Source organism: Panthera onca, chromosome D3, assembly GCF_046562875.1.
Source record: "Panthera onca isolate mPanOnc1 chromosome D3, mPanOnc1 haplotype 2, whole genome shotgun sequence".
In the NCBI taxonomy this organism is placed as follows: domain Eukaryota; kingdom Metazoa; phylum Chordata; class Mammalia; order Carnivora; family Felidae; genus Panthera; species Panthera onca.
The window spans coordinates 82,043,588-82,061,594 of record NC_138350.1 but is presented as its reverse complement, the minus strand read 5'-3'; the positions used below and the strand labels follow the sequence as shown (position 1 = coordinate 82,061,594).

The 18,007-nt window shown below is 37.7% G+C and overlaps 1 protein-coding gene across 1 annotated transcript in view; it reads right to left on the bottom strand.

The window, feature by feature from the left end:
• CDH7 (cadherin 7) overlaps positions 1-18,007 on the bottom strand; it is a 108,809-nt gene that overhangs the window by 37,058 nt on the left and 53,744 nt on the right. The window contains exons 4-5 of the mRNA XM_060614051.3: positions 17,136-17,303; positions 14,313-14,500 (exon numbers count right to left, since the gene is read on the bottom strand). Coding sequence (XP_060470034.1) covers positions 14,313-14,500; positions 17,136-17,303 — 356 coding nt within the window. The remainder of the gene's footprint in view (positions 1-14,312; positions 14,501-17,135; positions 17,304-18,007) is intronic.

The following is an 18,007-nucleotide window of genomic DNA, read 5'->3' as shown; positions in this document are numbered from 1 at the left end:
GGTGGCTCAGTCGGTTAAGGAGCCGACTTTGGCTCAGGTCACGATCTCGCGGTCTGTGAGTTCGAGCCCTGCATCGGGCTCTGGGCTGATGGCTCAGAGCCTGGAGCCTGCTTCCGATTCTGTGTCTCCCTCTCTCTCTGCCCCTCCCCCGTTCATGCTCTGTCTCTCTCTGTCTCAAAAATAAATAAACGTTAAAAAAAATTTTTTATAAATATAAATTAGGAGATGCACATATAAACACACACTGAAAGTATATATATACACATATATGTATATATGATGTACAGAATATATATACATATATATACATCTACACACGCTTAGACAAAACATAATACACATACACACATAAACCCATGTACGTACAAAATATACAAACATTCATGTGTATTTGCAGACATATATTACATGAAAAGATTCCATGGCTCATCTCTGGTTAATATCGAGAAAAAAATATATAGATCAATTCTCAAAATAGGTTTACAATATCTAGATAAAGGAGAACTTACTGAACTATTTACTGGCCTCACATCGGTCTCATCCAATCGACTGTAAGCTCCAGACTGTTTTGTTAATTACTAGCATTCCCAGTGCCTATTATGAATTCAGTACATAGAAGGGGCTCAATAAATTCTTGTTGGATTAGAAAACAACTAGACCACAGATAGCCAGGACACTTGGCCACAGAGAATCCCGATGGCCAAAGTAGGGGGTGAGGGGAAGGAACAATCAGGTATATTGGTATTCTACCACAGGAAAAAAAAATTCTTAGAATTGCTACAGGAAAATGCAGTTTTAATTTTTTCTGAAGTTTCATGTGAAAATTCAGGGGCACATGACAGTGCTCTAAACAAGTCCTTATTAGCAAATTCAGTGATATTTTTTATGAGGCTGCCTTTTTTGTCTATTACCTAAAAATATTTCTGGCTCGATAATTCTCAATCAAATGTGAGACTTAGGACTACCCAGAGGAATTTTCTGACACACGTGTGGCTCCTTCAATGAAAATTTTGATTCAGCAGATCCAGGATGAAGCCCAACCATACGCATTTTCAAAAGGCTCACTGGGTAATTGTGATGCAAACCCTCTTGTAAGAAGCCTGATCTTTGCATTAACACGGTCTTGTCACCATACATATAATCCACTATTTAATTTGGGTACTGCTGAGAATAAAAAAAAAAATATGTACCTAAATGCATTTACTTAGAGACCGTAAACATATGCACAAACAGCTCAGATATTAACCTGTTTACTTTGTGCTTCTATTACTTATAGAACTGACAAATGATGAGAGGAATCTTATTTTTATATAATATGTATCTGTGTATGTAGAATGTGTTTTAAAAATCCTGTTTATCATCTCCTTTTAAATCAATTCAAAACCACAACTTTTAAGATATTCATTCAGGTTTATCAAAAGAGGTAACAAGTATTTCTGTATTCAAGGAAAAGTGTGACTGATATATGAAACAATAATTTAAAATCTACCACACAAATGAATGCAATTATTTTATAGCAACTTTTTTTTTTAATCTGTCTAAAAGGCAACAACATGAGATACAGACATCTGGATGCCACTGAATCATAATGAAACACAGTATCACACATGATGATTGGTTGCCTGAGAGCTATTATGAAAATAGAGCAATAAAAGAATTCATATGAAAGGCTATGAATCAAGATTACAGACAAAAGAATTGCTACACAAAATGATTTTCAGAGCAAATCAGAATAAGCCAGACAATACTTTTCAAAGAGAGGTGTGGGGTAACAGACAGAGTTGTTAAACACATAGAAGAAAAAGCTTTTGCAACAGAATTTTGATTCCTATTTCTTTTTCTTATTGATTTCTATATAAGCAACATATTCCGTAACTATTAGATTTAACGAACAGGGTTTTACTTGGGGAAAGAAATGTTAAAGCAACAGGTGAGGAAAGGCAAAGTAAAAGGAAGGAGATGAAGGTAATGTCTGAAGAGATTATGTTCGATCTTAGAAGCTACATATCACTGGAGACCGTATGTCACTGGAAATCAAACCAAAACACTGTTCATGCTGTCGCCCACAATAGCAAGCAAGATGTGGGATTAATGAGAACCTGAGTTCAAATGGAAATCATGTAGACCCAAACCAGTGATGTCATAGAGACATATCTGGGACCTGTAGAAGCTGCTCTTTCATCTGTCAAGTGACCTGTATGTCAGAGACACCAAGAGAAAGAAGCAGCTTATTGGGTATCTTATCTCCTAGACTATAAAATAGGGCTGTTTTTTTTGTTTGTTTGTTTGTTTTTGCCATCAGAGATGAGAAACTTCAGGATTAAAAAGAAAAAAACTGCAGAGAACAAACTGATGGTTAGCAGAGCGCAGGTGGGGTGGGGGTGGTGATACTGGCGAAGGGGATGAAGGCTTGAAAAGTGCACTCATCTTGACAAGCATGGACGAATGTGCGGAACTGTCCCATCAGCCGGCTGTACACCTGAAACTAATATGACACTATGTTACGTGTTAACTATACGGGAATGAAAATAAAAAGCGTAATTAAACACTAAGCAGTATAACTGCGGCAGAGGTGAACAACCTTTTTCCTGTAAGGAAATAATACTAAATAATTAGGCTTTGCAGGGTATGCATTCTCTGCCCCCTGCAAATGAATTAGTGTGGCCGTGAGCCAATAACGCTTCATTTGCAGGCAATGAAATTTACATTTTATATAACCTTCAAGTATCACACAACATCCGTCTTTCCTGATTTCTCCATCATTTTAAAAACACAAAACCACCCTGGGCTCTGGAGCTGTACAATAGCAGACAGGCAGTTGTTTGTCAACCACTGATCTAGGGAGCCCAACAGAATAAGCTTATTTTTCCAGACTAGGTGCTCACCCTTCTTTCTCCCATCCTTTTTACTACAATTAAAATGAACTATTCACTACGAGCATCACACTTCGTCTTCCAGTTCGTATCGCCTGCTGGCCCTTCTTTCCCACATAATTTTGTCTTCTGTTTCTCTTATTGAAATCTCAAGGATACTCGTGATCACCTTTTCTTTTATGAGTGTTCCCAGAATCCCCGTACCTAACACATAATAAACCTTATGTTGAAGGCTAACCATGAACAAGAAGTTTTATACACATTTTTAACGTACATTGAAAACGATGCAAGGCTGGTATTATTAATTGATGTGAAAACCAAACAGCAGGGAGTTACAATGGAAGTGTAAAGTTACATGTGTAGAAGGGCAGGCACATTATGTGAACTCAAGGCCATGTCCACCCACCACCTATTCCCTTCCTGCTACAAAAAGCAGGCTTGAAGAGCAATTAGGGCTTCGTATTGTATGGCATTATCAAATTTAGGCACCTGCTTACATCGCCGACCTCACAGGTTTGCTATAAAGTATTCCTTGCTTTAAAATACGTAGAACACTGCCCGACACTGAGTAATCGCTGTACAAATATTCACTTGGTCATTATCATTCTTAGTGCCATTATTTCCTGCTAGATTATGAGCAAATCCAATGAAAGTTAAGACCATGCCTTCCTCTTCTGGAAGAGGACACCCCCATGACACCTACACCTTCAGTAAAATCACTTTATAATATGGTGGCTTGGATTTTAAAAAAAATATATCATATAGAGTGGGGTCTCCATAGTTTCCCCCTGCCATTTTTAGCATTTTTAATAGTAGAACCTAAGTTAAAACATAATCATGAATTCATTTAATAAAATCAATGCACTACATTCTTCTTTTCCATATAGTTTGGCTACTGGTCTATAGCCAAAGGTGCTCTCATTAAGCTCAACGGCCTCCTTTTAGCTCTTGTTCTTTTGAGCAACGCAGAAGTTGATGTTTAGGAATTGATTCATATTAAACTCTTCTTTTTAAAAAATATTTATTGGGGTGCCTGGGTGGCTCGGTCGGTTGAGCGTCTGATTTCGGCTCAGGTCACGATCTCGTGGTTCATGGGTTCGAGTCCCGCGTCGGACTCTGTGCTGACAGCTCAGAGCCCGGAGCCTGCTTTGGATTCTGTGTCTCCCTCTCTCTCTGCGCCTCCCCCACTCACACTCTGTCTCTCTCTCCAAAAATAAATTAACATTAAAAAATATTTTTAAAACATTCATTTATTTTGAGAGAGAGAACGTGTGCATGCACACACCAATGCGTGCAGAGGAGAGGGGCAGAGCGAGAGGGAGAGAGGATCCCAACCAGGCTGTGCTGACGCAGGGCTTCACGGTCTCATGACATCTCATGTTTCATGAGATCACAACCGGAGCTGAAATCGAGAGTCGGACACTTTACCAACTGAGCCACCAAGGCACCCCCCAGGTTAACCTTTTCCTTTGCAGATTGTTCTCTTTCTGCTCTTCTAAACATGGAGTGGTGTCATAAGAGCTGATTAGAGCGTGTGTGTGTGTGTGTGTGTGTGTGTGTGTGTGTGTGTGTGTGTATGTCCCCCTGTCTATATATTTAGTGTCTTATATTTAATGTTGATTTTGTGCAAAAGCACGAAGACTGTCATTTGTAAAACACTTCTTTCTCTGGAGATTCCAGCCGTCTTTTGGATCAAAGCATATTGTTTTGTATTCAATATCCTCCCTACTTGTTGATCAAACCAACAGAAACCTTTTGTCTCCCTTTAGTAAGTGGGCCTAAATGAAGCCATACCTATGGAAAAATAACCCCACTCACAATTTTCCCTTTACAATGATTTCAAATAAACCTACTGTCCAAAACCTTAAAAATGGCCTACAACCTTGAAAAAGGTCTCTCAGCAAGGATAAATTTAAATAGCATTTAAATACAATGATGAGAGTTCTAAAGTTACTCCCCCCAAGTACTTTTCAAAAGCAAAACACACCTTTATCATGTGCAACTGCATTATTGCCTTTATTTTCACCCTTTCTTGGGTTGTGCCCAAGGAGGCCTTCATATTTCCCACTTGCCTAAATTTAGGTAGGCTTCTTCCTGACTTTGGCCCCTGACAGCCCTTTTCTTAGACAGCTTGTATCATAAGCCCATTCTCTGCCCCTTTGAGAGGTAAATTAAAAAAAAAAAAAAACTTGCCATTTTTACAGCCCAGAAATGTCTTCCTCAAGAAATGGGGAGCCATCTCTTTGAAATGTCATTATCAAGGAAGACCGACCCTCTAGCTGCTGGCTGCTGTGGAGGGTAGGAGCCAACCTTCAGTCTAAGCCTTACTCCAAGTTGTAAAACTACCCCCTGTCATAAAGGTACAAGAAAATCTACTTTTCTTTTGGGTAAAGCCAATCAGGACAGACAAATGTTATCTCTCTTCATAGATACTAAATTCTAACTCGGTAGCCCTCTTTCTCACCTGACTTGAGTTTATTATTATTAAAAAAAATTTTTTTTTAGAGAGCGAGAGAAAGTAAGTGTGCATGGGAGTGGGAGGAAGGCAGAGGGAGAGAGAGAATCTCAAGCAGGCACCATGCTCAGCATGGGACTCAATCTCAAGACTGAGATCATGACCTGAGCCGAAATCAGGTCAGACACTCAACCTACTGAGCCACACAGGCGCCCTCCTCTGACTTGAGTTTAGACTGAATTATGGTCTCCTTCTCCTACTGCAATATCCTTGAAGTCTGTCTTAAGCTGTTTAAATTTGTCCAGTGCAATTTTTGCTGACAGGTGCAAGTGATTTTAGCATCTTCTGAAGGTTTTATTTGCCTTGAAAACTTTTGTGAATCATAAAACCTATGTTCAGATTTGGACAATAGAGTACTTTCTTTTTTTTTTTATAGAGGATAAGAGAAGGGAAACACAGGTTTCAAGTTGTTATATGATTATATACTTGGATCCATTATGTTGATGCATTAAAAATATTTAAGGACAAATAATCTGAAATGTCACAAAATAAGTATAAGCAAATTTAGACTAAGCAAAAAAAGATTATGAGATACCACCATGTCCAGTTTGTGTTTCTAGGAGAATTATTATCTTTTCAAAAAATTATACTTTAACGCAGCTCTTTATCAGGTACTTGATACAAATATTCACATTTTGCTAATATACTATTATTACTACACAGAAAATTTTTGGTACTCTATAGGTAAATTGGTACCCCACCAAAGATCTTACGAATAATTGCAGAAATGTTTAAGCCCGAAACATTAAGTTATGTCAACCCATTAGGAATAAAATAAAGACATACATATCGGGAGTAACTATCTCCATTATCTAGCCAAACAGATGTCTTTTGACTTCTGTGAGTAATTAAATTAACATATCTTAATCTTGATATGAAAAAAAAAGAGATAATTCAAGCAGGCATCATAACACATCTCCATTCTGTAACTTAAAAAAATCTGAGACAATCAGTTAAATGCACATACATTTCAGATTTTTAGTTGAACTAATCCACAAAGAGGTAGAACTGTAAGCTGCTCGATGTATTCCCCATTAACCATACACATTGATGGGGCGCCTTGATGGCTCAGTTGGTTGATTTTGGCTCAGATCATGATCCCAGGGTCATGGGATCGAGTCCCATGTCAGGCTCTGCTCTGAGTGTGGAGCCTAATTAAGATTTTCTCTCTCTCTCTCTCCCTCCCTCCCTCCCTCCCTCTGCCTCTTTCCTGCACTCATGCTCTCTCTAAAAAATAATTTATAAAATAATAAAAGAAATAAAAATACAACACATTTATATAGCCTTACCATATGCAAGTTATCATGCTAAGTGTTTAACAGCATTATTAACATCATTGATTCTCACAAGATAATACAGCTTCTAACAGATCTTTTTAACAAATCTAGAACTGAGTCAAGACAGATTGACTTTCTTGCTCCTAATCACACAGGGTGGCTCCAGTGTCTTTGTTCCCACAGACTAAGAAAGAAAAGCAGAATGAACTGGAAGTATAAATCAGATCATCTAAAACAAACACACAAAAGTAGTAGGAGTTAATCTCAGGATGATGACAAAAGGAAGAAAGGGAGAGAAATCCTATAAAACTGACGTTGGAAACAAGCAGTCCATACTGGGGGGTGGGTGAGATTTGAGTGAGAGAAAGTGAGGGCTGTTATCACCAAAATGTGCACTGCCATTGTACATTATTTCAACTTGAGCACAGAATGCCTAAATCAGGAATTACCCAGACTAGTTAATGTCTTGCTTCCTCTTTTATGTTATTGTCTGGATTAGCTTTTCCACTCACAGAAATGCTCCATTCGACATATGTGTTAATTTCCCACTACTGCAGTAACAAACCACCATAAATTTAGCGGCTTAAAAGACATCAAAGTATTGTTTTACCACTTTGGAGTGCAGAAGTCTAAATCAAGGTATTGGCAGGGGATGTGTTCCTTCTCAAGGCCTCGGGGAGGGGCAGAGGGAGAGGGAGACCCAGAATCCGAAGCAGGCTCCAGGCTCTGAGCTGTCAGCACAGAGCCCCACGTGGGGCTCGAACCCACAACGGTGAGAGCATGACCTGAGCCAAAGTCGGACGCTTCACAGACTGAGCCACCCAGGTGCACGCGCCTCCCCCCCCCCCCCCACCACGCCTGCCTTCTTCCATCTTTAAAACGTATCACTTCTTTCTCTGGTTCTGTTATCACATCTCTTTTCTGACTCTGACTCTCCCTGCATCCCTCATATAAAGACCTTGTGATTACATTGAGCCCAAGGAGATAATCCAGGATAATCTCCCCATCCTGAGTTCCTTAATTTAATCCCATCTGCAAAATTCCTTTTGTAATATAAACTATTCACAGGTTCCGGAGATTAGGATGTAGAGATCTCTCTGGGAAGGCACAGGGTTCTGTGTACCAGAACCTCCTACTGTGAATTTACTAGACTGTTTTGATTTTCATAAGCAGAAAACAGGAAACAAGCCTTTGCAAAAGACTACATTCCTGCCCGGCATCTAACACCTGGTTCACGCAACAGCCCAGGCAGAGGTCTCTATTTCCCAGCATGCACGACTGAGGATACCAAGGGACGCCCTACAGAAGGGTCTCACGCATTTTCAGGCAAGCTGAACCCAGATTATGACCCAAAGGCAGTTTAGCTCGTGTTTTCCTGGGAGCCTTTACCAAACGGTGGCAAATACTGATTTATTTTGATCCACGCAATTATTTTGTGAGCAAAGCTGACACAGGAGAGAAGGCGAGAGTAGACGTCAGCTGACCTGAGATTCTTACTTCCACCATTCCTTCTATGTGCACCGTGAAGATTTTTTGAGCTGAGTCTCTCTGGAGCACAGCTGGGACTCAAAATCTTTTTTCTACTTTGCCAGCGTCCACAATGTTTTATAGCTCCTTTCTTTTCGTGTGCGTGTGTACATATGTGTGTTTCCCACTCACTGCTCAAATCTGGACTGGCCTGTGTTGCTCTGATGAATATAACGTGGCAGCAGTGATGAGCCAATTCTAGACATTGGCGCTGCGACCCTGCAGCTTCTGTTCTTGCCGTTCTTGGAATAAATCCAGGTTAGCTGTTGGATGATGCGAGCCACATTTCCCCTCTTGTTGTCCCAGCAGACAGACAGCCACCTCCATAGAGAAGCCACCAAGCTGACCAGGAGCTCACCACTTAGATGAGCTTACTTAAGACCAGCAGAAAAATCACTCTGCTAACCCCCCACCAAATTGCTCACCCACAAAGTCATGACCTAAAGAAAAACTGTTGTTTAAAGTAGTCCATTTGGGGGGTAATTGGTTAAGTCGCAATGGATGGCTGACACAATTGTGGAGAGACACAGAATACAAGTTGGTGGCTTCAGTTTGTGACAGGTGATGACAGCATAGCCAGTAAAAGTGAATCAAACTAGCCTTGAAATGACCAAATGAAATGGTGGGAGGGGGTCATGTCTAGACATGTGATCTCTTTGAATTCCAGGCCCTTGACTCTTCTAATCATTTTCTGATTGGTTGTATTCTGTCTTTATCACCTAAAATAGATTCCAGGCTCCATCAGTTCCCTTCTCTATTGATAATATATGCAATTACTTTCTGTGCGTGTGTGTGTGTGTGTGTATACTTTTTTTTAAGGTTTATTTTTGAGACAGAGCTCGAGCAAGGGAGGGACAGAGAGAGGAGGACAGAGGATCTATCTGAAGTAGGCTCTGTGCTAACAGCAGTGAACCTAATGCAGGGCTCAAACTCACAAACCGTGAGATCATGCCCTGTGCTGAAGTTGGACTCTCAACCAACTGAGCCACCCAGGCACCCCTGTATGTATATATATACATATATACACATATATACGCATATATATGTGTGTATATATACACACGTATATGCGTATATATGTGTATATATACACACATATATATGCGTATATATGTGTATATATATATACACATATATATACATATATGTATATATATGTGTATATATATGTATTTAATTTGCTTTTTGACTACTTATTTTTAAACTCTCTGCAAATACCTTAATGCTGGAAGAATAAAACAATTTCCCTTTTTTGAATTCTTCTCTGCCCTTCTAACTTAAAGTTTTCAGTTTCACCAGTGTCTAAAGCATTCTTTCCCTCACTTGATTCATTTATTTTTTTAACTAAGCTCTGTGCCCACCGTGGGACTTGAACTCACAACCCTGAGATCAGCCAGGCACCTCTTTCCCTTACTTTCCATACATGCTTTAGGGAATTCTCCAGTGTCCCTTTAATTGTAATTGTCATGCAGATGGTAATGCCTCCCAGACCTAAGTTTGTACTCCAGGCCTCCGCCTTAAGCTGCAAATCCTTATTCATGACCTCCTAGACATTATTATCCAGATATCATAGGCGCTTCACATGTATTCCAAACCATATTAATCATTTGCACACCCCTATTCAAGGACACACTTACCCAGTTACCCATGCTAGAAACATTAGTTTTCTCCTTAAATTCTCTCTCCAATTTTCTTACACAATCACTAAATCCTTTCTTATCTCTTTCTTAAATATCTCTTTCTTGGAAGCCTACCCACTGAAGCTAATTTAGGAAACAACACACCGTGGAAAAAAAGACAGAAGTCAAGGAAAAATTTGTACGTTATCTGTGACTTGTTTATACTAAGCAAAAAAAAAAAAAAAAAAAAATAGTGATGGACTCACTGAAAAATGTCTTTGACATACATATATTCCAAGAACATTGCTCTGATAACTATCAAAAATCAAAGCAAACAGAAAATACTCCCAAGCGAACATGGCCTTTGCCTCTTTGATCAAGACTATCATGCGTTGACATGTACATTACTATCAACTTCCTTCAGAGACTGTCAATTTCTTACTTCCTTTTTAAGACCTTAAATTCATCTCTACTCTTGGCTATTCACACACAGGTAAGTTTATACGTTGATAAGCAGAGAGCCTATACATATGCACACATGAGCATAATGATTAAAATGACAGAAGGATCTACTTAAATATATACAGTAACAATGGGTTGAATTAATTGGAAAATATAATCTGAAATTCAGAAGTCAACTAGAGTTACTGTATTAACCTTATGACAGTCAGCCTTTAATTCCAAATTTGTGCCTTTCACGGTCAAATAAGGAAACATCTTTGTTCCATTTTGAGGAACGTGCCTCCACAGCGGGATTAATTGAATTGGATCTTTGAAAGAAAAATGTAATAATAAGAAAAAAGAAGAATTGTGAATGTTGTCAGTTTCCTCCACTATACATCGACAGCCTTGTATGAAATGCTGAAATACAAACTTGACTCTGGGGATTAGCCCCTCAGCACTTCAAGTAGTCGACAAAGGACACGTTTCAATAACAAGATGGTAAACCCGGGAGCTCAGAAATCCTTGCGGCCGAGTTGAAGGTTCAAAGGAAACTGCGTATTTGAACTCTTGCTCCCCAGCGGTGGATGGGTGCGGGCCACCTTAAAGATCCTTCTACAGTAATGCTTTATTATTTCGTGGCTTTGGCGTCATTCTGAATTTCTTAAGGTACGAATATAAGGAGATTATGAAGATAGCACAGAATCGGCCAGAAGAAGCTTAAATATGCTGTTTGACAGTGACCATGTGACCCACCAAACACCATCTGTTGGCCAGAGAGGAATGTGTACTTGTCCTTCACAGGAAATGCGTCTTGAACACACATCCTTTTCTACTGCACTGTGACTCTATGGTAATGAATTTTAGAAAAGCAAAACTGCGTCGTTAACCCCTGCTGAGGTCTCATATTGCAAACTGAAGTACGTTAGAGACAGGACTGACGTATCTCAAAGGAAAAGTAGAAAGCTAAAGGACACCCCCTGTAAATTAGGATATGAGACTGCAAGCAGAAAAACTTCTAAGTGGGGAAAAAAACCGTGTTCGCTCACATGGAGGAATATTTATGTTGACACTTGGTGAATTTTGAAGCCCTGTAGAACTGCTCGCCAAGGTTATCATTAAATCATTCATAAATGGCCAAAGAACCAGCCTGTACGGCACTTTAACTGTGAAACACTGTATTTTTGTCATAATTTTTAAACAACACTTAAACTATGTAATCATGTTTATTCCTAATGTATAGAGGGAATATTTAAGTTGCGGAAAACTAATTCTGTGGCAATACCTACAAAAACCTTTAGCCTTGTGGATTCTGCCTATTTGGTCCTATTTATAAACATTTTTTATACAAGACATGGGGGCAATAACAGCATAACTTAAAGTAATCTTCCACAGTTCTGTACATATTTCTCTTTTACTAATGTATCTTCTTTAAAAAGACAGTTTTCCTATTCTTCGCTCTCTGCTCTTAAGTTCACTCTGTGCAAAGTGTAACATATGTAAATGTCTCAAAATATGACAACAATTTTCTCAAACTGGAATAAATCCCATTATAATCATGACAGTGCATTGTTTATGAAAAAACAAATAACTGAAGTTTTATCATACTACAGAGTCGAGAGAAAACAAGTTCAGGTGACTATGAAGCATGGTTCACAGGTACAAAATAACCGAATTCCAAGAGAAATGACTATCTGAATGGAGACAATGGGACTCGGCTGTCCAAATGTGAAATAATCTTTAGAGGTGTTCACAATCATCAGAATAAATACATACATCAAATCTCAGCAGCACCTGGTTGTAAATGTTTTCCTATCGTTAGGAGAGACTAAAAAAACCTATCACAAAAAGGGTCATTTTTATGGATTCCCCATAGCATTCTACTGTTTTTCTAAATGAAAATTTTAAAATAGTCTAAGAACAACGGAAGAATGCTTCCTTTGTCTTCTTTCAGAATTTCCCGGTTTTAGTAAGAATGCTCTTGAGAGTCAGTTTCAAAAATCCATTCTGGATTTCACAGATGTTTCACTACTCTCCAGTACAGAAAGAATACTGAATTTATGGGACTCATACAGGTTTTTGCTCACTGTACTCCCTGTGAGGCACTTCTGGAAGCATTTTACCTGGAATGCAATACAGACCCCAATATCACTGAAACTGACTGACTACTGGAGCTCTCATATTGAAAGCTCTTAATTCTAAAAATCCTTCAATGAATTCCTTGGAATTTCTAAATATATAACCTCTTTAATGATTATTTTACTGCCTCCTATCACTTTGTCGCATCACTGTCTCCTATTTCCTTAGTATAAGGGAGACGGTTTTCAATCTAGTTGGACTAATAAAGTGGTTTTGAATTTTGAACAGCAATTTAAACAAAAGATGGATTTGAGAAGCTAGAAACAGGTTGTGAGCTTGGGAGCTTTTAAAATAGTTTTGGAGTGAGTAATGATGACCAACCTTAGGATAGTGCTAAAGACAATCGAAAAATACAAATAAACCTACAGCCAAGAGCTAATATGGCTCAAAAAGGAGAAAGAAGAGAAGTTAGAAATGACTTCAGAGCTTTAAATTTAAAAAAGAAAACAAAAAAAGTATCCTATTTGACTGTGACCAGAATTAACAACTCTGTAAAACTTCAAAAAATATTAAGAAATTGGACATAATTTTATTACTGCAACACATATCAAATATATATTTGTGTATATGTTTTTCAACGATTTAGGCTCTCTTTATAATATATGAAATGCACGTGTGCAACAAAAATAATTTCTATATATTAAAAATTTTTCAGTACGAACAGACTGATTTCAGATGAATATTTCAGCTGAATCTTTGAAATCTCTGAGCAGCACTGTACTTTACTGCATTTCTTTTATTTTAGACAACAAAACATTTGCCAACAGTTGGCCTGTCCTAGTTATTAAAACTTTTTTACACAGATTGTCACCAGCTGAGCTAAAACAGCAGCTGTCCACTGGAAATAATTGCAGAAATGTTTTGCCCATTGGCCTGAAATCAAACATATGTTTTCCGGTAACAACTAAAAATATAACTTTCTTTATTGACATGTGTTAATTCTCCAGGAGTGTTAATTACAGAGTTATACACCTGGATTGTCAGACCAGCATGAAATTCCATTATTTAGGGGGTGGGATTTTCACGTTTTAATTTTCAGTACTTAGTTGAGACAATAAGACTATATTCTGTAATAATTCCTTTTTCCATTTTTTTTTTAATTTAACAGTTGTCAAAGATCATGTCTATACAGAGCAAAGGGAGTAAACAGCTCATTTTCTCCCATATCTAATCAGTGTTGGGAGCTAATTTAAATATACTATGACAAACAGTCTTTAGTTAGGATTATAATAATTTTCTATCTCCTCTGCACTTATACTTAAGGGGTTATGATAGGCTTCACAACTTTTCATGCTCTGTTTATATGAATTCTTTAAGTACTTCAATTAGCATAAACTTTAAAAAGGACTAACTGATAATGTAGCAAGTCTTCAACACTTTGGTTGCTATTTCCAAGTTTATACTTTTTTTCACAGAGATGGAATGTTTGTCTAGTTTGCTAACAAAGACTTGTGGTTGATTTTAGGGTTTCATTCCTGGAATAGTCAACAAAGAAACATCTTCCCCTCTCCATTAGGACATTTGAAACAGTACATTTGTGGGGTGCCTGGGTGGCTCAGTTGGTTAAGCCTCTGACTTCAGCTCAGGTCATGATCTCATGGTTTGTGAGTTCAAACTTGGTGGCAGGCTTTGTGCTGACAGTTTGCAGTTAATGTGCCAGTGGGCCTTATGGTCACAGAACTACGATAAGTCTATTCTCTTACTTAGAGAACAGACTTGCAGGGCATAATTACGAATGCCATTCGCGATTCTCTATGATTCTGACACCTAAAAGTAAACGCATAGCTTTCTTCCTAAAGATAACAATATTTCCATATGGCCATTCATTTTGTCTAATACATTCTTCAATCAAAGTAAACATGGTTCTTAGTATGCTCTGTGGTGTCACCCTCCCAGAAAATAAGAATAAAGAAAATATTACCTTCTGTATAGTAATGATTCCTTCCTGTGTATCTTTGTCGACAGAAATCTTGAAAATCCCTAATCCGTCACCATCCACAATTTTGTATTCCATTTCAGCATTAGCTCCTATATCTGCGTCAGCTGCTTTGATTCTGGCCACAACAGAGGCCACTGGCAATGATTCTGGGACATTATACTGGTAAGACCCTGTGAAATTCAAATCAAGAATTGAACAAGCTTTATACAAAAGCTAACCAATAAAACCTATTTGGTTCTTTTGCATCATCTTTGCTTAATTTGTGTTCATAGTTCATAAAAAAGATGCTGAGGCAATATCAGATAAATGACGAGTTTCATAGAGACTCGAGAAATCTCATGGTGATGGTTAGATAATCACTATATAACAGCAGAAACAGTCTGAGGAAAGGTGTGAAGAAGAATCTCGATTCCTGTTTTTCTAGTGGCGGGAAATACGCTTCTTTGAATAATAACATATATTTAAAACAATTATGAAGAAGATTACTAGATAACCATTGAATCGACATAATTAAAATATAATTACTGTAAATATTAAAAACAAAAATTGTATAGCTTAGGCTTCCAATGGGCAAATACAGGCCTAAATAGTACCGATGAATTATTGTTAGAATTTACATCACAGTGTCTGTTACTATGAAAGTGTCAGAAAACTGGGCCAGGGAGTTGATGAAAGACAATATTGGTCTTGTTTTAGCTCATAGATTTATCAGGAAGGATTACCTGTGTGGGTTTATGTAGAAGTGATTTGGAACACAACGGTACGAGAGCAGAGGCCGTATTATTCAAACAAAAGGAAAGAGAAGCAAAAACAGAGAAGCTTTTCAAACTTTCATTTGTAAAAATTCCTCTTCACCATCCTCGAAGTCAAAAAAAAAAAAAAAAAGTTTGGGAAGCAGATGACCATGACCATGAACCATCCCTTTGAAACTAGAAAACTCCTCAGAAACAGTTTTCCCTGATCTTCTATTTTTTCCTGCCTTTTCCACCTATTCCATTCCCTTCTGGTTGTTAAACGCGGTGCATTTTCACTTTCTTATGAAAAGACTCTCTTCGAGAGGAACTGAAAAAGGAAAATGTATCCATATGAAAGGACCACATGTTCAGTTCAGAATTACTATTGTTGGCAATTTTCTAAATTTTGTGACAAGTTACTGATTAAAAATAATAATAATAATGACAAGAGATGCTGATGACTTTCAAGTGATCTCTTTCACACATCCGTAAGAGACCTTAGTAAAATCCAGAAATTTCAAGGTTAGAATATTAGCTACAGGCAGTCCGGAAAATCTGAGCCTTCCCTCCTTGCCTTCCCTCACTTTAATGAGCAGGAGAGTATCTAGAGTAAGCTAGAAAACCTGTACTGTGTCTTATCCAATTATGACAACTGGAATAACACAAATTCCAAGTATCAATTCTTATCACTGTAGGCTTAAAGAAGAACAGTTAATTTGACTGTGAGCCCAATATAATTATATGATTGTTTTGTTTATTCTACAACCTTCCTCTCTTCTCCCATTATAAGGTATCAAAGGCACAGTTAAGGGTAAGTTCATTTTTTATGAATGCTGAATTTTGAGTAATTTCACTTGATTTTGTGTGGAGGCATTAAAATGTCTGTTGTATAGGGGCGCCTGGGTGGCTCAGTCGGTTGAGCATCCGACTTCAGCTCAGGTCATGATCTCATGGTCCATGGGTTTGAGCCCCGCGTCGGGCTCTGTGCTGACAGCTTGGAGCCTGGAGCCTGCTTCTGATTCTGTGTGTGTCTCTCTCTGTCCCTCTCCACCTCATGCTCTTTCTCGCTCTCAAAAATAAGTAAGTAAGTAAATAAATAAATAAACAAACAAACAAGCATACATTAAAAAAATTTTAAATGTCTGTTGTACAATAATATAAATATAAAAAATGTGTAAAATAAAAATGAAACATTGACAGATGGAATATTTGCTGGAAAATATAGTGACTTCATGTTTACAGAGAAAGCTTCCTTGTTTGAGTTTATTGGCTTCTGAGATCTGTTTGTAAGGGAGCTTAATTTCCCATTGCTATAGAACAAACATTTTAGAGATATTGTAGTCTATACAATTTCCTTAATTTTCCTGAGCATTGTAAAGAAATATTGCACATACACACAAAAAAAAAGAAAAAAAAAAAAAAAACTAAAAGAGACTGAGATGAAATGCTTTTATATAATCAAGACATATCTACCTAGATTTTTTTTTTCCTTTTCCTTGGCTGAGTCAAAAGCCACTTTGGTCATAGAAACTAAATTGAGGCCATATGGTTTTCTGGTTCTTTGAACTGACTTTTGAAACACTGAACGTTTGCACAAGAAAGAGGTGGTCGAATTGCTGTAGGAATGTTTAATGTGCATGAAATGGTAAAAAAAAAAAAAAAAAAAAAAAAGTGTAGAGTAAAAAATGAAAATGCTGCATGTTCTTCTATGTTTCTCTTTAAAAATAAATCAATACTGTCGGTGTACAGAATGTATGTATTTGAATGTTACTAATTGGCAACAATCTCATAATTACAGAATGTGTGCAAAGAAGATCTTAGAATGAACAGATGAATCTATAAACAAACTTAGTAACTGTCTGGTATTAAAAACGTGAACCAAAGAAAAACCAATAATATATTGAAGACAGAAGTAATACAAAGGTAGGATTTCCACACTTCTGAATTAAAACCACACCCCTGTAATAAGATACTTGTTTGAAAAGCATTTGGAAAAATTCCCTTTGAGAGACATTTGTATAGACCGGCAAGGAAAACTAGGGGACTTGGAACATTTAACAAACCAGCTTACTTCGAGGAAAGCGAGGTGGGTTATCGTTGACATCAGTTAGGGTCACGGTGACTGACGTAGTTCCTGAGAGTCCTCCATTTTGACCAACCATATCCTTTGCCTGAATAACAAGCAAATACTGGTCTTTAGCCTCTCTATCCATGTTTGGAAGGGCGGTCTTGATGACTCCTGTAAAATTTCAAATCCCAGTAAAACGCATCATGAATCATTGCATTTATACTGGCGAAGAACACTGACAGAGGTAGCAAGTCGCTCTTGAGTTGTTGCCTTTTGTTGTTTTGCTTATTTTAAATAATCTTAACACATATTAAAGACCAGGGGGTATAATAATTATATACAATATTACAAAACATAGAGAATGCTATAACATGGACAAGCAGGGCTTCTAGATACTGGAGAGAGAGAGAGATGATGTTTAGATTTTATGAAAATATGGTTCGGGAAATACCAACTTATAAATAAATAACATGAAGTCCTCATCTACAATGATGGGCAGTTACCCATATAGGTACATGGTCACGAAACTCTCCTTTTCTTCTCTTTCACGCTGTCCAACAACTTCAATCACAGGTGACATGAAATCACCAAAAACCTTTCAGCTATGGTTCCTACCACCTCTCTTTGAGCAAAACAACTGAAATAGTCTACAAAGCAAAAAATGAGAATGATTTACATTTATTAACAAAAACACCATTTCAACCTATGGCTATGTTTGTGGATGTGGTTATGATGCAGGATGATCTTATGCTATACTGAAAGATCTGACAAAGCACTAAAGATGAGAACAACTATGTTAATATAAATCAGCAACACTGAAAACATTCATGTGTTTTGTTGTTATTTGCTTCTAATCAGTTGCATTGAATATTGAT